This window comes from Camponotus vicinus, unplaced genomic scaffold (assembly GCF_025532165.1).
Source record: "Camponotus vicinus isolate PSW18456_S1 unplaced genomic scaffold, iyCamVici1.0 SCAF_7, whole genome shotgun sequence".
In the NCBI taxonomy this organism is placed as follows: Eukaryota; Metazoa; Arthropoda; class Insecta; order Hymenoptera; family Formicidae; genus Camponotus; species Camponotus vicinus.
The window spans coordinates 1,855,905-1,877,524 of record NW_028141979.1 but is presented as its reverse complement, the minus strand read 5'-3'; the positions used below and the strand labels follow the sequence as shown (position 1 = coordinate 1,877,524).

At 29.3% G+C, this 21,620-nt stretch overlaps 2 protein-coding genes across 3 annotated transcripts; both read left to right on the top strand.

The window, feature by feature from the left end:
- The first annotated feature begins 3,264 nt into the window (after positions 1-3,264).
- On the top strand, positions 3,265-5,327 carry LOC145974409 (glucose dehydrogenase [FAD, quinone]-like). The gene is made up of 2 exons (XM_083104232.1): positions 3,265-5,061; positions 5,175-5,327. Exons 1-2 carry the CDS (start codon positions 3,265-3,267, stop codon positions 5,325-5,327), a joined length of 1,950 nt encoding a protein of 649 aa, XP_082960358.1.
- Positions 5,328-9,813: 4,486 nt separating this feature from the next.
- On the top strand, positions 9,814-11,994 carry LOC145974399 (glucose dehydrogenase [FAD, quinone]-like). 2 transcript variants are annotated; one of them, XM_083104216.1, is made up of 3 exons: positions 9,814-10,142; positions 10,215-11,624; positions 11,738-11,994. In XM_083104216.1, the coding sequence occupies exons 1-3, from the start codon at positions 9,825-9,827 to the stop codon at positions 11,888-11,890; spliced, it is 1,881 nt and encodes a 626-aa protein (XP_082960342.1). In that variant the 5' UTR covers positions 9,814-9,824; the 3' UTR covers positions 11,891-11,994. The 2 variants fall into 2 exon arrangements, with proteins under 2 accessions (XP_082960342.1, XP_082960341.1); XM_083104215.1 differs by having other exon boundaries at positions 9,814-11,624.
- The last annotated feature ends 9,626 nt before the right edge of the window (positions 11,995-21,620 follow it).

Here is a 21,620-nt window from a genome sequence, read left to right as displayed (position 1 = left end):
GTTCAGTTCGTATTGTCGATGTTGTCAGATAAATCTGTGGTGCAATCCTCTTACAATCATAAAATAACATTTTGGACGCCCTATATAATATGCCCACACGAAATATGGCGTCACGTGCACACCTGTGCATCATGTCCGCCTGTATCTGTTAGCAGTCTAGTGTATTATAGAAGTCTGTGTCCAAATGTAAACGGAGCGTCATCAAACTTTTTAAAGAACGTAAATGAAATGTCATCAAACTTATTGGCGAATACGAATGAAATGTTTATATTTAAACTCTACTATATTTATACTGTACCGTTAATATTGCACTTTACATTTTAAATAGATAATAAACGGATTATTTTCGTTTATTCGCCAGACATTTACTTGTCCGACTTATAAAATCAATTTAATATCTGAAGCTCCTGTGTATGCGAGCTAAGTGAACGGGAGCGAGCAGTACGCGAAGAAAAGGAATCGAATAATTTACACGCGGATTTAAATATAAAATTTAATAAGTTCACACAAAAAAAATATATAATTGTTTTAACAAAAAAAAGAAAAGTATTTTTCACAATGTTCGATAATCGAATATTAATTGTCACGAGCTACGACTTATTCGGAACGGCGAGAGAATTTCAGATTTCCTTTCGAAGTAATCTATGTAATTGCGCGAGAGCCTCTTCGAGAGTGCGAGGCGCCCGGGATTTGCGGGGCCTTTTATTAAAAGAATCCTTCTGGAAGAATCCAGAATTCTCTCGCGAGAGCTTTGTTCCAGCGAGTCGTTAGATTTAAATTTTCTTTGTCCTGAGATGTTTTTATTTTTCGATAAGGACACCTTTTATCAAATTCGTTAGTTTGCGCTATCATGCGAAGGCGGCCCTTGATTGGGCGCCCGTGATCGATTCGCTTAACGCGATAGGCGCACAGTGAAAGGCTAAGGCCCGTTATTTGCCGGTACCTATGTCGTTACGCGGGTTGATGTCGCGCGGCAATTATACCCCTTTTGAATTTTAAACATCCTACATCGAGATCAGAAATTAAATTGAAGTATCTTTAATCTTATTTGTTACCCTTTGTAAACTTTATAATTCTCATAATTAAAACTTAAATACGAGAAAGATAGCGCATCCCACGTCGCGTAGCGATAAACGAACGAACTAACAGATCCTTGCGTGCTCGCGCGTAACTTTGACGTCCTTAAAAATATTTCTTTAAATTGTTAAAGTGTATGGAAAGTATTTCATACATGTTTTGTGCAGTGTTTAAGCGTTGAAGAAATGTGGATGAAGAGTTTCTAAGTCAATCAATCATTGAAATGTATAGGAAGCGTATTGGAGTGCTTCGTTCACATTTTATGGAGCGTTTAGGAAGTGTAAATGAAGAGTTTCTAAAATGTCAATCATTGAATATACGGGAAGCGTATTGGAGTGCTTCGTTCACATTTTATGGAGCGTTTAGGAAGTGTAAATGAAGAGTTTCTAAAATGTCAATCATTGAATATACGGGAAGCGTATTGGAGTGCTTTGTTCACATTTTATGGAGCGTTTAGGAAGTGTAAATGAAGAGTTTTTAAATGTCAATCATTGAAGTATGCGGGAAGCGTATTGGAGTGCTTCGTTCACATTTTATGGAGCGTTTGGGAAACGTAAAAGAAAACATGAAATATTAAAGCGTAAGGGAAGCGTATCGGAATGCTTCATACACACTTTATGAAGCGTTCGAGAAATATGCACGAAGATTTAAAATCGCGAAGAGTTAATGGGAAGTCAATGAAGCTTTTAAGAAGCGTTTATTCTGTTCGTTGACGCTTCTTTGACACTTCGAGAAGCGTTTAATTTTCACCAGGGAAGCCATGAACGACGAGAACGTTAGGTGGACGGATGACAAGACGGCTGCGAGCGATAATAAAGTTAAGTAATCGCGACCGGAATGTTTTAATTGCGGTAAAATGGGCTACATCGCGAAGAAATGCCGTATGCCGCGCGTAGAGTGCGAACAGTGTCGCCGTTTAGGGCATAATGCCGATAAATGTCCGTTTAAAAAGGATGTAAATGCCGTAATGGAAGCAAAATGCTTGACGAATTTATATGAAAAGCAAATAATTGTAAACGGGCATAAAATTAAGGGGCTGCTTGATTCGGGGAGTAGTTGTAGTGTGTTGCGAAAATCCATCGTCGAAAAGTATAAACTGCCGACAGCCGTGTGGTAACACCACACTAAAGCGAATAATCATATATACACGGTATGAACGCAGCTTGAGGGACAAAATCGCTTTGAATGTGTGCGTGCGAAGATACGTTCATGAGTCTGAACCTTATGAATGAAAATGAAAAATGTCACAATTCTGACATGCGATTATCATTTCTCGGGATTGACTGCACCGATTTTATTCAAACTGGTCACAATCGAAAGCTTGTATTCACATTATATTAGAAAAATGCCGTTAGATTTTTAATTACGGCTTCAGTTTCTGAAATATTTCAATCGAAAGTTTATGTGACGTCATTCAAACGTAAAATTCCGGATAAGCTACTTGGTAGCGCCGCGTCGAGAACAGTGACTCTCAATGCTCGGATTCAATTTTTTATCAGTTTTTTATGTACTTGGCGTCGTGACGCTACCGCGTCGGTTGATCTCAAACTTTTCTAAGCTTATATTTTTATTATTAAATATTAAATATTTGTGAAATATTTCTTTTTATTACTTAATATTTTTGTTTTATTTTATTTACTTTTCGTTTTTTTATTTTTTTTATTCATTTAATTATTTTTTATTTTAGATTTTTATTTGTTTTTTATTAAACTTTTTTCTTTTTATCAATTGTCAACATTAACAATCGATTATTAATTCCATGTTTCGTGCTTAATATATTTGTTATATTTATTATTTTCATATTTGTACGATAATAGTTTCTGTAAACATTTAAAAACATTCAAACTATTTTAAGATTTTATTACATTCATGAAGTATTATCTTCATAATAATATAACGATACCACAAGTATAATTAAGATCAAAAGTGTATTAAGAGCGAATCACTATTAAGTGCTATTATGTTTTATATATACAAGTCTTTGGAATTCGCAATGAATGAATGCAACTATCTCGTCATTATATTGCGTTATTTTATCAAGTTATCCTTGATATAAGTCTGCGTATATAGTGACACTTAAATACTTGGTGACCATAAATACATGAATGTCAGTATATATATTCAGACATTTAGATGTAGCTCTCTTACTTTTATGTGACCCACTCGACACGTTTCATTCGCTTAGATATGTTGAGCAAGCTGCAGACAGTCCTTCGCCTTCTTAGTATCGCTGCAATGATCGTTCCGATACAATGGAACAGGCAATCTTCATCGAGACGGTTTCGCAATCTGTACGGTGATGATGTGAATATATCGAATGTAACAAATGTCTTCAAAGCGAGTGTCGGACTTTTTAACTTTTTGGACCAGAGTCAACGTTATCTAAATAAGGAATTACCGGATATTACCCCTAAATTCGGAGATGTATACGATTTCATGGTGATTGGTGCCGGTACGGCTGGTGCTGCGGTAGCCGCGAGATTGAGTGAAATTTTTCAGGTCAAGGTATTATTGATCGAAGCTGGATCTAATGAGAATTTGATCATGGACATTCCGTTAACCAGTCACTTTCTACAGCTAAGTAATGACATTAATTGGAAGTATCGAACCAAGCCATCCAACAAATATTGTCTCGGTATGAACGACAACAGTTGTAACTGGCCAAGGGGAAAAGTGATGGGCGGCAGCAGCGTGTTAAACTATATGATTGCTAGCAGAGGCGGCCCCGAGGATTACGATCGCTGGGCTAAAATGGGAAATGAAGGTTGGGCTTACAAAGATGTTCTCAAATATTTCAAGAAATTGGAAACAATCGATATTCCGGAATTGAAATCGGATACTATCTATCATGGAAATAAGGGACCATTGCACATCACTTACCCACCTTTTCATACAGTATTAGCAGAGGCTTTCTTAAAAGCTGGCAAAGAGCTAAAATATCCAATAGTAGATTACAATGGAAAGGATATAATAGGATTTTCATATTTGCAGACCACGATTAAAAACGGTTTGCGCATGAGCAGTAATAGAGCATACCTATACCCTATACATGGTCGCAAAAATCTTCACGTGACTCAAAAAAGCATGGTGAGAAAAGTGTTAATAGATCGTCGTACAAATCGAACGATTGGTGTAGAGTTTATTAAAGACGGTCGGATTATATCCGTGTTCACAAGGAAAGAAGTAATATTATGCGCGGGTGCTATTGGATCGCCTCAATTACTAATGTTGTCGGGCATTGGACCGGCTAAACATCTCACCAAACTCGGCATAAATGTTGTTCGAAATGCGCCGGTCGGGGAAAATTTGATGGATCATGTGGCCTTTGGTGGACTGACATGGATAACGAATGAACCAACCATAAAAATGCGGGACATATTCAATTCTATGCATCCATATATAGCGGATTTCTTAACAAAACAATCGGGACCAGTTACAATTCCGGGTGCATGTGAGGCTCTTGGTTTCATCAATACTAAGCATCCAGAAAAACACAGCGGTTTACCGGATATAGAATTATTGTTTACCGGTGGTGGTTTCAAAGGAGATCTTCTTCTTCCGATTGTAATGGGTTTGAATCCCAAAATGCTTCAAATATGGAATAAATATCTCTATAAATATGGCTGGACGATAATGCCAATGCTGTTGAAACCAAAGAGTCGTGGACGGATAAGATTATTGGCTAATGATGTTAATGTTAAACCTGAGATTGTGCCAAATTACTTCGATGATGTGGAGGATATCAAGACGATGATTGCTGGTATTAAGGTTGCGATAAAAATCAGTCAAACGAAGGCGATGCAGATGTTTGATTCGCAATTGTCTAATGATACTTTTCCCGAATGTGAAGATTACACTTATGATTCCTTTGCTTATTGGGAATGTGCAATCAGAACGATTTCTTGTACTATCTATCATTACTCCGGTACTTGTAAGATGGGACCGAGAGAGGACCCAACTGCTGTCGTCGATCCTAAATTAAAGGTATTTGAAGGACACGATAAGATATTTATAAAGTACAGCATATATTATAATCTACAATGTTTATATATAAATTTATGAGTTTACACAATTTTGTAAGCTAATGTTTTGCATAGGTAATCGGTGTTCAAGGATTGAGAGTAGCAGATGCATCTATCATGCCTGAAATTATAGCGGGCCATACAAACATACCTGCTTATATGATTGCCGAAAAACTAGCAGATATGGTTAAAGAAGAATGGGGATACTCGAAGGAGTCACAATCGTAATATATTTAACAAAATAGTTATACTAACTTTTACGCGTAATATTTTATAAACAATCAAAGTTGTAGACAAAATGCTCAATTAAAACAAAGTTAGGCAAAACTCATTCGATTAATAACGAAAAGAATGATTCTAAAAAATATTAAAAAAGAAAACAAAGAAAAAAAAACAAGTTCTATTTAAATTATTTCATTTAAGTTATTCAAGTTATTTTAAGTAATTTCTTCATATTGTATTTAAATTATTAAAACAATTATTTTATTATTATTTATAACATTTAAGTATGTTAGAGAAAACACAGAGAAAAATTAAGGTTAATAAGGTTATAAAAATTAGATTAAAAAATTATTTTCAAAAAAATACATTTAAAGAGTCTTCATGTAGCATTAAATATTCATACATTAAAATATTTATTTATTATAAATACCAAAAATAGGAGGAAAAAATAGATATATATGAATATGAATATTTGTTTGTAAAATATTGTTTTAATAAGATAATAAAAATAATAAAAATTTTTATGAAAGAATAATATTCTAATTTTTACGCCGATTATCTTTGCTGTATTATTTTACTATATTATTGTGCTATATTATTATTTGTTATTAATTTCATTAATTTACAAGTAGTGTAAATTAGAACACTATCTTCACAATCAAATATTCAATCTCCTCAATTTTCTCAAATTAGCTTTAAATAATGCGTTATTACATATTAAAGTGTTTTATTTCTAGCAATGATAGAAGACGAAAAATAATAGATCGAATTTGCAAATATTTTAGATTTATATGTACATAATTCAAAGTACAATACTTTTAAATATTATTTACTTTCTGATAGTTTTAATTTTTTATTTTTGAATCTATAGAAGCTAATTTGTTTAAAGTCAAAACAGTTAAAAGAATATTTTTTTTACCTTATCATATATTATAAACGCCAGTAAAAATAGGGATATATGAGAGAAGGTCAAACGTGTCTTATTCGGTCAATGCGAGCGGCAGAATCCGTGGCAGTGACATTGACGCATATTCTGTGAAGAGAACACTCACATTTCTCAGCCCAACGAATAATTGCTAGAAAACAATATTCGTGGACTAGAAAAGTGTATGAGGTGCGAGTGGCTAGATCGGGAATCAAACCCGAGTCTTTCGCTTTCCGGGCAACTGGTCTAAATCACTGAGCTATTCAGACCTCACATCTAATGCTGCTTTTAACATAGCGATTCCTGAGCGATGTTCTCACTCGATGTATGCAATGCCGATTACCACGAAGGATGCCTAAAAGGCCGCTTGCTGACCAATGTTGCTAAACCACTTGCTATTTTTAACTAAAATACGTAGAATTTTTTTGATGTTATCTTGAAACACGGAATAAAATCGAGACTGTTTGTGTGCGTATTTCACAATATATGCATATATTAAAATTAGCAAGGTTTATGTCCTTCGATTAATACATATTCATCTAAAAAAAATAATATGAAATGTCTTTATTAATTTATATTTTTGCAAATTCTAAGTGCTTGATATTATTTTCCCAATAAAAGATTTTTTCCAAGATATTTGAGCATCAAAATTGTATTCATTTGATTTTATTTAAACTATTATATATGTATAAATGTAAATAATAATACATTTTGCTAAATTTGTTGTATTTTTATAAAGAAGATTATGATATAACAAAAGTTTTTGAAATAACTATAAGAGAAATTAGGCTCCGTATATTAAAACATAAACTTTAAATTTAGACGGGCCATCAGAGCTAAACGCGGATGGTAGTGCGTAATTTCAACGAGAATTAAGTTCTCGTTGAAATTACGCACTACCATCCGCGTTTAGCTCTGATGGCCCGTCTAAATTTAAAGTTTAAAAGTTTTTGATTTCTTCATGTTTTATTAAAAAATTCTTATTAATTAATTCTTTAAAAAATTTCAAATTTACAATTAAATTCATTTCAGACAGAATAGGTCAAGAAAATTATCGTAAAAAATATCGCTTTCTCTATTTTATTCTAATATTATTTTTATATCTTTTAAATTAAAATTGTAATAAGAAAGAGAAAAAAATAGTGTAATTTATATTTTCAGAATGTATGAAGTAAAATTTCACACATATATGTATATCAATGTATAATAATGTATTATTAACTAATATAAATAATAATAATTTTGTATATATTCGTAATATTTTTTACAATTATTTTAATATGCGTAAAGTAATATTTTTTATTTAAACAATGCTTTAAACATTGTAAATTTTTAAACAGTTCTTTAGAGATAATTACTTTCAAATTAATTTAAGGCGTTACTGAAATATAAATGATTACATACGTACATCACGATATGAATTTAAAGTAATTAAATTAAAGTGTTACTGAAATAATAGAGGAATAATTATACACAACAATATAATGAAATTGTTTATGCTTTTAATCTTATTTCTAATTTTTATGCAAGATTTTACAATAACTTTGATAAATATAAAAATCTAACTAAGAAAAATTTATAATAAAAAATTTATAATAAAATTTTTAATTCTGCAATCCGCCGAATATAACAATCGAATTTTACTAATTTATAAACTTTTAAAAATTTATGGTAATGATTTTTCATTAATATTCTTGAGTCTTACAATTTTATAAAAATAATCTTGCATTAACATTATCGATTATTGAAAATATGAAAAATGTTAATTAAAAAAAAACTCCCGATTGCTGCCAACAAAAAGTACAACATTAATAATAAATAAAAAATGTTAAAAAAAAAAACTCGACTACTGCCAACAAAAAATACATTTTAATAATTATAAGAACAATCATATATAATAAATAAATATATGAAAATAATAAATAATAATAAAAAATAAGTACAAAAAAGTTAATAAAAAATAAAAAGTAAATAAAATAAGAAAGTAAAAAAAATAAGAACAAATAGTTAATGAAAAATGTATAATATAAAATAATAAAATAAAAAATAATAATAAATAATTAAAAAACTTTTTTGAAAAAAGAAAATACTCCCGACTGCTACCAACAAAAGTACAACGTTTAAATCATTATACAAAAAGTTTAATAAATAAAAAAGTAAAAATAAGAAAAAGTAATGATAAATAATAAATTAAAAAGTAGATATAAAATAGTAAAGAAGAACATAATAAGTAATAAAATAAAAAGCAAAAAGAAAGTTTAATAAAAAACAACAAATAAAAATATAAAATAAAAAATAATTAAATGAATAAAAAAAAATAAAGATAGTAAATAAAATAAAACAAAAATAATAAGTAATAAAAGATATCACAAATATTTAATATATAATAATAAAAATGTAAGCTTAGAAAAGTTTTAAATAATATCTATTTGTAAATATTAATATAATTAACTTCAAACTATTATTAAATACTACATTAAAAAAATTATACATATATATGAGAAGTAATTATTATTATTTCAATTTATTCTTATTTGAATTAATTCTTTTCACATATTTAGCGTAATATGATTTACAACGGCTTAAGATTTTAGAATTAAATAACAAATTACTTTGTTACATTGTAATTATTATTAATTCTATATTTTACAAGAGCAGTCGGGAGACACCGCGATAAATTTAAAAACATACGCCTTTGTAAATCATATTACGCTAAATATGTGAAAAGAATTAATTCAAATAAGAATAAATTGAAATAATAATAAATACTTCTCATATATATGTATAATTTTTTAAATGTAGTATTTAATAATAGTTTGAAGTTAATTATATTAATATTTACAAATGGATATTATTTCAAACTTTTCTAAGCTTATATTTTTATTATTAAATATTAAATATTTGTGAAATATTTTTTTTATTACTTAATATTTTTGTTTTATTTTATTTACTTTTCGTTTTTTTATTTTTTTTATTCATTTAATTATTTTTTATTTTAGATTTTTGTTTGTTGTTTTTTTATTAAACTTTTTTCTTTTTATCAATTGTCAACATTAACAATCGATTATTAATTCCATGTTTCGTGCTTAATATATTTGTTATATTTATTATTTTCATATTTGTACGATAATAGTTTCTATAAATATTTAAAAACATTCAAACTATTTTAAGATTTCATTACATTCATGAAGTATTATCTTCATAATAATATAACGATACCACAAGTATAATTAAGATCAAAAGTGTATTAAGAGCGAATCACTATTAAGTGCTATTATGTTTTTTATATACAAATCTTTAGAATTTGCAATAAATGATGCAACTATTTTGTCATTATATTGCGTCATTTTATCAAGTTATCCTTGATACAAGTCTGCGTATACAGTGACACCTATAAATACATGAATGTCAGTAGGTATCTGAGTTTTGATGTAAATGGAAAGCACCTACTGACATTCATGTATTTATAGGTGTCACTGTATATATATTCAGTATATATTCAGTATATATATTCAGAAATTCAGATGTAGCTCTCTTATTTTTATGTGACCCACTCGACACGTTTCATTCGTTTAGATATGTTGAGCAAGCTGCAGATAGTTCTTCGCCTTCTTAGTATCGCTGCAATGATCGTTCCGATACAATCGAACAGGCAATCTTCATCGAAACGGTTTTGTAATCTGTACAGCGATGATGTGAATATATCGAATGTAACAAATGTCTTCAGAGCGAGTGTCGGACTTTTGAATTTCTTGGACCAGGGTCAACGTTATCTAAATAAGGAATTACCGGATATTACCCCTAAATTCGGAGATGTATACGATTTTATGGTGATTGGTGCCGGTACGGCTGGTGCTACGGTAGCCGCGAGATTGAGTGAAATTTTTCAGGTCAAGGTATTATTGATCGAAGCTGGATCTAATGAGAATTTGATCATGGACATTCCGTTAACCTCTCCCTTTCTACAGCTAAGTAATGACGTTAATTGGAAGTATCGAATCAAGCCATCCAACAAATATTGTCTCGGTATGAACGACAACAGTTGTAACTGGCCGAGGGGAAAAGTGATGGGCGGCAGCAGCGTGTTAAACTATATGATTGCTAGCAGAGGCGGCCCCGAGGATTACGATCGCTGGGCTAAAATGGGAAATGAAGGTTGGGCTTACAAAGATGTTCTCAAATATTTCAAGAAATTGGAAACAATCGATATTCCGGAATTGAAATCGGATACTATCTATCATGGAAATAAGGGACCATTGCACATCACTTACCCACCTTTTCATACAGTATTAGCAGAGGCTTTCTTAAAAGCTGGCAAAGAGCTAAAATATCCAATAGTAGATTACAATGGAAAGGATATAATAGGATTTTCATATTTGCAGACCACGATTAAAAACGGTTTGCGCATGAGCAGTAATAGAGCATACCTACACCCTATACATGGTCGCAAAAATCTTCACGTGACTCAAAAAAGCATGGTGAGAAAAGTGTTAATAGATCGTCGTACAAATCGAACGATTGGTGTAGAGTTTATTAAAGACGGTCGGATTATATCCGTGTTCGCAAGGAAAGAAGTAATATTATGCGCGGGTGCTATTGGATCGCCTCAATTACTAATGTTGTCCGGCATTGGACCGGCTAAACATCTCACCAAACTCGGCATAAATGTTGTTCGAAATGCGCCGGTCGGGGAAAATTTGATGGATCATGTGGCCTTTGGTGGACTGACATGGATAACGAATGAACCAATAACCATAAAAATGCAGGACATATTGAATCCTATGCATCCATATATAGCGGATTTCTTAACAAAACAATCGGGACCAGTTACTATTCCGGGTGCATGTGAGGCTCTTGGTTTCATCAATACTAAGCATCCAGAAAAACACAGCGGTTTACCGGATATCGAATTATTGTTTATCGGTACTGGTTTCAAAGGAGATCCTATTGTTCCGATTGTAATGGGCTTGAATCCCGAAATGCTTCAAATATGGAATAAATATCTCTATAAACATGGCTGGACGATACTGCCAATGCTGTTGAAACCAAAGAGTCGTGGCCGGATAAGATTATTGGCTAATGATGTTAATGTTAAACCTGAGATTGTGCCAAATTACTTCGATGATGTGGAGGATATCAAGACGATGATTGCTGGTATTAAGGTTGCGATAAAAATCAGTCAGACGAAGGCGATGCAGATGTTTGATTCGCAATTGTCTAATGATACTTTTCCCGAATGTGAAGATTACACTTATGATTCCTTTGCTTATTGGGAATGTGCAATCAGAACGATTTCTTGTACTACCTATCATTACTCCGGTACTTGTAAGATGGGGCCGAGAGAGGACCCAACTGCTGTCGTCGATCCTAAATTAAAGGTATTTGAAGGACACGATAAGATATTTATAAAGTACAGCATATATTATAATCTACAATGTTTATATATAAATTTATGAATTTACACAATTTTGTAAGCTAATGTTTTGCATAGGTAATCGGTGTTCAAGGATTGAGAGTAGCAGATGCATCTATCATGCCTGAAATTATAGCGGGGCATACAAACATACCTACTTATATGATTGCCGAAAAACTAGCAGATATGGTTAAAGAAGAATGGGGATACTCGAAGGAGTCACAATCGTAATATATTTCACAAAATGGTTATACTAATTTTCACGCGTAATATTTTATAAACAATCAAAGTTATAGACAAAATGCTCAATTAAAACAAAGTTAGGCAAAACTCATTCGATTAATAACGAAAAGAATGATTCTAAAAAATATTAAAAAAGAAAACAAAGAAAAAAAAACAAGTTCTATTTAAATTATTTCATTTAAGTTATTCAAGTTATTTTAAGTAATTTCTTCATATTGTATTTAAATTATTAAAACAATTATTTTATTATTATTTATAACATTTAAGTATGTTAGAGAAAACACAGAGAAAAATTAAGGTTAATAAGGTTATAAAAATTAGATTAAAAAATTATTTTCAAAAAAATACATTTAAAGAGTCTTCATGTAGCATTAAATATTCATACATCAAAATATTTATTTATTATAAATACCAAAAATAGGAGAAAAAAATAGATATATATGAATATGAATATTTGTTTGTAAAATATTGTTTTAATAAGATAATAAAAATAATAAAAATTTTTATGAAAGAATAATATTCTAATTTTTACGCCGATTATCTTTGCTGTATTATTTTACTATATTATTGTACTATATTATTATTTGTTATTAATTTCATTAATTTACAAGTAGTTTAAATTAGAACACTATCTTCACAATCAAATATTCAATCTCCTCAATTTTCTCAAATTAGCTTTAAATAATGCGTTATTACATATTAAAGTGTTTTATTTCTAGCAATGATAGAAGACGAAAAATAATAGATCGAATTTGCAAATATTTTAGATTTATATGTACATAATTCAAAGTACAATACTTTTAAATATTATTTACTTTCTGATAGTTTTAATTTTTTATTTTTATTATTTTGAATCTGTAGAAGCTAATTTGTTTAAAGTCAAAACAGTTAAAAGAATATTTTTTTTACCTTATCATATATTATAGACGCCAGTAAAAATAGGGATATATGAGAGAAGGTCAAACGTGTCTTATTCGGTCAATGCGAGCGGCAGAATCCGTGGCAATGACATTGACGCATATTCTGTGAAGAGAACACTCACATTTCTCAGCCCAACGAATAATTGCTGGAAAACAATATTCGTGGACTAGAAAAATGTATGAGGTGCGAGTGGCTGGATCGGGAATCAAACCCGAGTCTTTCGCTTTCCGGGCAACTGGTCTAAATCACTGAGCTATTCAGACCTCACATCTAATGCTGCTTTTAACATAGCGATTCCTGAGCGATGTTCTCACTCGATGTATGCAATGCCGATTACCACGAAGGATGCCTAAAAGGCCGCTTGCTGACCAATGTTGCTAAACCACTTGCTATTTTTAACTAAAATACGTAGAATTTTTTTGATGTTGTCTTGAAATACGGAATAAAATCAAGAGTATTTGTGTGCGTATTTCACAATATATGCATATATTAAAATTAGCAAGGTTTATGTCCTTCGATTAATACATATTCATCTAAAAAAAATAATATGAAATGTCTTTATTAATTTATATTTTTGCAAATTCTAAGTGCTTGATATCATTTTCCTAATAAAAGATTTTTTCCAAGATAATCAAATGAATACAAATTTGAGCATCAAAATTGTATTCATTTGATTTTATTTAAACTATTATATATGTATAAATGTAAATAATAATACATTTTGTTAAATTTGTTGTATTTTTATAAAGAAGATTATGATATAACAAAAGTTTTTGATTTCTTCATGTTTTATTAAAAAATTCTTATTAATTAATTCTTTAAAAAATTTCAAATTTACAATTAAATTAATTTCAGACAAAATAAGTCAAGAAAATTATCGAAAAGAATATCGCTTTCTCTATTTTATTCTAATATTATTTTTATATCTTTTAAATTAAAATTGTAATAAGAAAGAGAAAAAAATAGTGTAATTTATATTTTCAGAATGTATGAAGTAAAATTTCACACATATATGTATATCAATGTATAATAATATATTATTAACTAATATAAATAATAATAATTCTGTATATATTCGTAATATTTTTTACAATTATTTTAATCTGCGTAAAGTAATATTTTTTATTTAAACAATGCTTTAAACATTGTAAATTTTTAAACAGTTCTTTAGAGATAGTTACTTTCAAATTAATTTAAGGCGTTACTGAAATATAAATGATTACATACGTACATCACGATATGAATTTAAAGTAATTAAATTAAAGTGTTACTGAAATAATAGAGGAATAATTATACACAACAATATAATGAAATTGTTTATGCTTTTAATCTTATTTCTAATTTTTATGCAAGATTTTACAATGACTTTGATAAATATAAAAATCTAACGAAGAAAAATTTATAATAAAAAATTTATAATAAAATTTTTAATTCTGCAATCCGCCGAATATAACAATCGAATTTTACTAATTTATAAACTTTTAAAAATTTATGGTAATGATTTTTCATTAATATTCTTGAGTCTTACAATTTTATAAAAATAATTTTGCATTAACATTATTTACTTTTCGTTTTTTTATTTTTTTTATTCGTTTAATTATTTTCTATTTTAAATTTTTATTTGTTGTTTTTTATTAAACTTTTTTCTTTTTACTTTTTATTTTATTACTTATTATGTTCTTTTTTACTATTTTATATCTACTTTTTAATTTATTATTTATCATTAGACATTTTTTTATTTTTACTTTTTTTATTATCAAAAGATTTATACAAATTAATTACAATATGAAATTACTTGAAAAATTAAAATTTATACACAACGCTATATACATATTTAATCTACTATTAAATCTTTCTTAGACAATAATAATACCAATCCTAATAATGATAGAACATTTTTAACGAAGAAAAGAAAAGATACATTTCTCTCATCTAAATATATATTATTTAAATTAATTCGACGTTAAAGAAGCGTATCGTCGTTGAATTACTACGGAAATCATTGCTTTCGAAAATTGCCAGGAAAACCTGGGATTAGTTCCTTCAATCTTACAATAAAAATTCCCAATTTTCAACAGGGCACCGAACTAGACGTCGCGAATGGATCTCACAAGAACCGGTGAGAAATAATTCTCCATGATGAAAATCGTTTCGACTCCTCGGCGGTACGAGCCACGCAACTTTCATTAATGTTTATTTAACGGAAGGAACAATGATAACTCTTTTATTAAAACGACAATCTCGTCTAAGAACGCAAAAAAAAACGCGAGAAAAACACGGTGTTTTCGCAACGGTAATTTATTAATTTATTTATGAATATTTTCCGATACGAAAAAAAAATTCGTAAATACAAATATAACTGAAGAAACAAATTTTTAAATTCATAATAATTAACTCGCGATTCTATAATATCGAAGGTGATCGTTAAATTTTGTGAAGCTAATATTTAATCGTTGACTTATCACATCGAATCTTCACTCTCTTATTCGACATTTCTTTATATTTAATTAGCAATATTTAGGAATATTATCTGACGAGAGGGACAGCGATAAAATTTTTATGTTAAAATGATAATCTTGTATAAGGACGCGAGGAGAATGCGAAAAGAACACGGTATTTTCGCAATCATAATTTAATAATTTATTTTAAGAATATTCAGTTCCGCGCGATATGGAATTCATAAATAAATAAAGCTAACGGAAAGCATATCATTAAATTTATAATAATTGATTCGCGATTCTGTAACGAAGGCGTCCGTCAAATTTTATAATGCTTATATTTAATCATTAATTTAGTATCGAATTTTTACATTTTATATAAAAATTTTCCGAATTTATTAATGACTCTTTGACATGAAAATACAAACAGTTACTCTTTTATGAATATTCCAAAAATATATACTACAGAAACAAATACTTTAATTTAATGAATTACTATTATGTTAATTACTATTATGTAATCATTATACGTATACTTTCGATAATTTTTCGTGTAATTTACATAAGAATTTACAATCGTAAATACAATTTCATATAATATAATTAAAGTCATAATTGTATTGTATTTTACAATTAAAATATCAATGTTAGATTATAATTAAAATACAATTATAACTATTTATAATTTACAATTTACAATTTACAAATTTATGTTGCTGTCAATATCAAATAATGATATTCCATTTATTCTAATATTTAATAACATCGATATAATAATTTGATATTGGTAGCATTAACATTTGGATTTAATATTATATTTGATTTAATACACATATATTTTTAAGTTTTAAAATAAAATATAACATGTTAAGATTTCTTAAACGTTAATAATTATGCAATTTCTTTAATATTTCTGAAGATAATTTTGATAATTTAAATTTCACTTTTAAAACATGTTATATTTATTTTTACAACGTTTTTAAAAATAAATTCAACTTAATCAAAATAATTTTAATTTACCCCTAGGATTATTGAAATATTAAAAGAAAGAATGAATCTTACTTAATAGCCCTAACAACCCTACTATTAAAGGATTCTAATAATTTTAATAGCTCTAACAATCCTACTATTACAGAATTCGAATGATCTTATGAGCCCTAACAGTCCTAATATTAATAGAAGAATTCTAATGATTTTACTTAATAGCCTTAACAACCCTACTTCCTGATTAACTAAAATTATTCGAGATTTGAGGAACCTATCTCTAATCATCACCTCACCTAATCACGTATATATTTTAGTCACGTGCCCTAACCGCGTGCCCTAACCGCGTACCCTAATCGTACTCTTCAGGCTAGTTGAACTTACCTTTCGTTGATCCTGGCCACTTTCTTTCTCGATCTCTAATCAGAGATCGAAGAAGGAGATAATTACTCCTTCTTTTGCCGGATAATTACCGGCAAAAGAGCGTGAAATATTTACGCTCAGTAACGATCGTTCGATTTCACGATCGTTCGTTAAATATACTTTGTTTTGAATATAACTTTATTTTAACTGAAATATAGCCAAATTACTACAAATTCCTATAAATTATATTTTATAATAAAATATAAAATTAATGTGTGTATTTATCATATTACAAATTATTTAATTAATTAATCATTTGGCTTTATATTAAGTTAAAGTAAAGTTTAAAAACAATATCTACAAACAAATTCTACGATGGGTGAGCTATAAGCAATTAGAAGATAAGTGCGTATTATAAGAGTAAATTAGCATCAAAAATTGATAAAATTGATAATTGTTAATGCGTGTCCTTTATTTAATAAATTAGACAAAATCTTTACAAAAAAATCTTTTCTTGATCTCTTCTTTTTTTAATTAATATTTCAATATATTTTCGCAATAGATGTAAAGCATAAGTTCGAAAGAACTTATTAAAATTATTTAATTTAATTTAATTAATTCAATTTAATTATTTTATTTAATCCATCCTAGCTCATCCATTTTAAGGCAACAGATTTATCTACAATCTACAATCTACATCTACATCTGTAATCTCTACGAATCCGTTACCTTAAAGTTAAATAAAAGTTTTTTTCACTCACCGGCACTGATGCGCAACAGCGGAGTTGTTGTTATCGAAGTTAGTTGTCTGTAACATACAAATATAAAATTCATTTATAATAATACTCACAAAATGCAATTAATATTTAAAAAAATTTTTATCGCGCGGAATTTTATATCCGATGTGTAAAATAATAAGCAGATAAACACGTATGAAAAAATTTTATAACTTTTTGAAACTGTTTTTTAAATAGAAAATTTTGTATGACTTTTATAAAAATCTTTCTCTTTAATTCATTTAAATAATAAGATTGAATTATTGTTCGTTTATAACAAGTTAACGATTTATAACAATTAATATATAAATAATAGATATTCACCATCAGGTTGCTCCGCCGATGCAAGATGTCTTTCCCAGGCCTCCTCCTCCTCTCATGTTGTTGACGCGTGATACTTTCAACGGCACTCCCGCACTCACGAGCGATATTTTTATATCGCTATTTCCGCTATTTTACGCGCGATACTTAATGGTTTTCGCACTATTTCGGTACGATAAAAAATTTTCTATTTGATCGCGCGATGTATATACTTAATATGTATATACTTTGAACGGCACTCCCGGTTTCGGTACGAGCGAAAATCCCATTTCACTTACGAGAATCAGCTTCGAGTTAACAGGTCGGGAATGCAACGATACAACGAGCAAGGACTAAGCCCAAATCAGAAAGAAGACGAAACGATTGACGGAAATAGAGGAAAATGAAGTTCACCAACTCTTTTTCGCGCATAATTATCCTATCTCGTATCGAACCTGGACCCGCTAAGCACGATTTCAGGTGCTTCGCCCGGAACACGAAGTTTCCCGCAATGCAGGATATGGCTACACCAGGCTGGTAGACGGCAAAAGAAGAGGATACCCACATTTTTTAAATGCTAACATTCAGCAATTTAGAAAATGGGGAGGCAACCCCTTTTACCGAGCGAAAATCGTGCTTAGGGGAATCCACTCGACTCCTCGACAGGGTTAACACACGCAGTGCGTGTGGCTGTAGACGAGCAAAGAGAAGGGACCCATTGACGACCATTTCGAGCAAAGTCTCGATCGAGTTCTAACTAATTCGGGCCGAATTACTTGACGAAGCACGAAGTACGAATGTTCGTTGCATAGCAACGTGTGCAAATTCGAAACATCCCAGTTAGTTGACATCGGAAGTAAAGACTCGTGACAATAAATGAAATTGGGATTTTATATGAAAAAGTCCAAAAGTTCCGCGAAAACGCGACGACGCGAGAATACTATAACGCGAAAACGCGGTAACGAAGCGCTTGCCATCCGCGGCACGTTGACGGCACCGACGACGCGAAAGGGTACTTAGCTTCCCATTCAGGCATCTTAAGATTTATCATAAATAGAAAAATTTAAGATAAACCTCAAGGCACCATCCAAGTACTAAGCCCTCCCACCGCGACAAGGTGTACTCCATGGGAGGGTTATATTATTTTATATATAATATAATACATAATTTGAAATTTATTTTGTAATATAATACATAAATTTAAATTCGCAAATATAAACGATAAATAAAAATGTAAAAGATAAAAGAAAATCTATTATATAAAGCAATGTTCAAAATAATTGATTTTAAAACTAATTATTGCGCGCAATTAATTTTTACTTTTAAATACATATATTTTAATGTTATAAATCGCGTAATTACAAAATAATTTATATTTCTTATAGATATAAACTTTTAAACATATGATAAAAAATAAAAAAATTTCTATTTTTTTATACATGAAATATTTAAATAAATATATTAATATGAAATGTTTTATAAAATATAAGAAAATATCTGAAAATATTTATAAAAAATATTAATAATTAATAATTAATAAAAAATTTTATAAATGTTTTAATTATTTTAAAATAAAATAGAATATTTTTTATAAGTATATGTATTATATATGTTACAATTTAAAATCACTATTGAATCACTATCAAAGAAGTAAAACGAAACGTGAAATATGTATATTTTGAATATATACTAATGATAAATAATTTATATATTATTGCGTCCGCGGAACGATATGTATTGAATGCGCGCAACACAATCGGCATACGCTGACGTTCGTGCACTTGTAAATAAACGCGATTTAAGGTGCACAAGAATTTTAATAAACCGCGAGTAACATACAAGAATTCAGAATAATCGTAAAACGGATCACAAAGAGACGCGCGTCCGCACAACTTGACAGCTGGGCTCAGACTCTTTGACAGTCGTTGTTTATAACAATATCTTGACAACGCGCGCGGAAACGCTTTTTCGAAAGAATTCAACGGGTGACGAATACATTCAGCGGAACGGGACGCGGGGACGCAACAATATAATAAATAATGAATGTGATAAATAATTTATATTAATGACTTACATCATATCTTATTGGTCCATCCATTTCCAAAATCTCCTTTTTTCTTTTGCTTTCTTCGCTTTTTCCTCGTGGCACTTCAATCCTTTTTGCACTCATTTGAATTCTTCGTTGCACTTACGCTCATTCACGAAAACTTCCTCGTTGCACTTGCAATTGTGTTCAGAGAAAGAATTTGATAATATATGATACGTCTCACATCACTACTTCACTGCTCAAGAGCCACTGAGCGAATGATCGTAAGTCAGAAACACTACCGCGGTACTGTTTATATCGCCAAGGTTAACTATGTAAAGAAAGAATTTGATAATATGTGAAACGTCTCTCACGTCACTACTCAAGGTCACTGTGCGAATGATAATAAAATCATGTAACATATTAATAATAGCGCGATACTGTTTATCAAGGTCGAACACGGTGTTATTGATAATTATCTCGTTGCCGAAATATTTTCTGTAATATAAAATATTTGCGCGAGGAATATTAAATTATTAGAAGTATTTTAATTTATTGATTAAGATTAATTAATTATTTATTAAACTATTCGTTATAAAGTCTTTCGTTATGCTAATTATTTGAATCTATAATTCGATTGTTTTACTTTGTGTTCTCTCACAATCCCCCTCCCCAAATTATATTTAGATTGTCAAGTAGAATGATAAAGTAACACGGATGGAATATATTTGCGACTCTAAGTTTTAAAATAATAATTATTGTCCGTAAAGATTGCAAACATCGATGTGATTATTTAATATGTTGGATTCCTATCACATTAAATCGATTCTCGATTAAATTGTATATTGTTTAATTAACCAGGATTGAGAAAATTTAAAGCATTGGTCGAAATATATTTAATTCTAATATTATTAAAGAAATATTATAATAAGCATCGATGATCAAAAGATCATAATATATTTAATTGTCTTATCTCCTTTTATGTATTCCCTGTTTCAATTTTTATTCACAGTAATGAATGATTGCGATTCGATAAAGATTTATCGTTGCGTTGTTTACAGTTTCACGTTTATGAGTTTGACGTTTATCAAAAGTTAATTAATTCTTAATTATTAATAATTATAGTAAATTATGTTTCGATACTAATCGTAATCGTGTTTAGAAAAAAAATTCGACAATATGTGAAGCGTTTCGCACTACTACCTTATTGCTCGAATGTCACTGTGCGAATGATAATAAAGCCGTGTAACATATAAACAATAGCGCGATACTGTTTGCAGCCAAGGTTAAATACCGTATTATTGATAATTCGCGTCTCCAAAATATTTTATGTAATATAAAATATAATATATAAAATATTTTAAAATATTATATAAAATATAATATTTTATGTAATATAAATATCCTCGCGCGAAATATTATATATAACTTATTATAATATTCCTTTAAGAATATTAGAATTAAATATATTTCGACCAATGCTTTAAATTTTCTCAATCCTTGTTAATTAAACAATATACAATTTAATCGAGAATCGATAAATTAAAATACTTCTATAATTAATATTCTGTTTTAGTATATATTTTATAATATATGTAAATATGAATCAATGAATTAAATATATATTATAATTTATAATTTAATTAATATATATTATAATTTAAATGCTAATATAATATCTTTCGAAAAGAGACGGTATCTCTATATATACATAAAATATATATATAATTCCAGCGTATATATTTCATGTAATATTTTAAATTGAATAGTTATTATTTTCATGAGAATAAAATATTAATTAATTAATTGATTGCATTATGGATCGCTTTTTCGTTCGGCATGGTAAATATACCGAATAAGGGACCCAGCCCCAATAACCTTGACCTTGACATATGTTGTCAAAGTCATTG

Bases quoted from the DNA above. Each gene is read 5' to 3' on its own strand.
- LOC145974409 (XM_083104232.1), top strand. From the start codon at position 3,265: ATGTTGAGCAAGCTGCAGACAGTCCTTCGCCTTCTTAGTATCGCTGCA. The intron at 5,062-5,174 runs GTATTTGAAGGA...TGTTTTGCATAG, and splicing joins TCGTCGATCCTAAATTAAAG to GTAATCGGTGTTCAAGGATT.
- LOC145974399 (XM_083104215.1), top strand. From the start codon at position 9,825: ATGTTGAGCAAGCTGCAGATAGTTCTTCGCCTTCTTAGTATCGCTGCA. The intron at 11,625-11,737 runs GTATTTGAAGGA...TGTTTTGCATAG, and splicing joins TCGTCGATCCTAAATTAAAG to GTAATCGGTGTTCAAGGATT.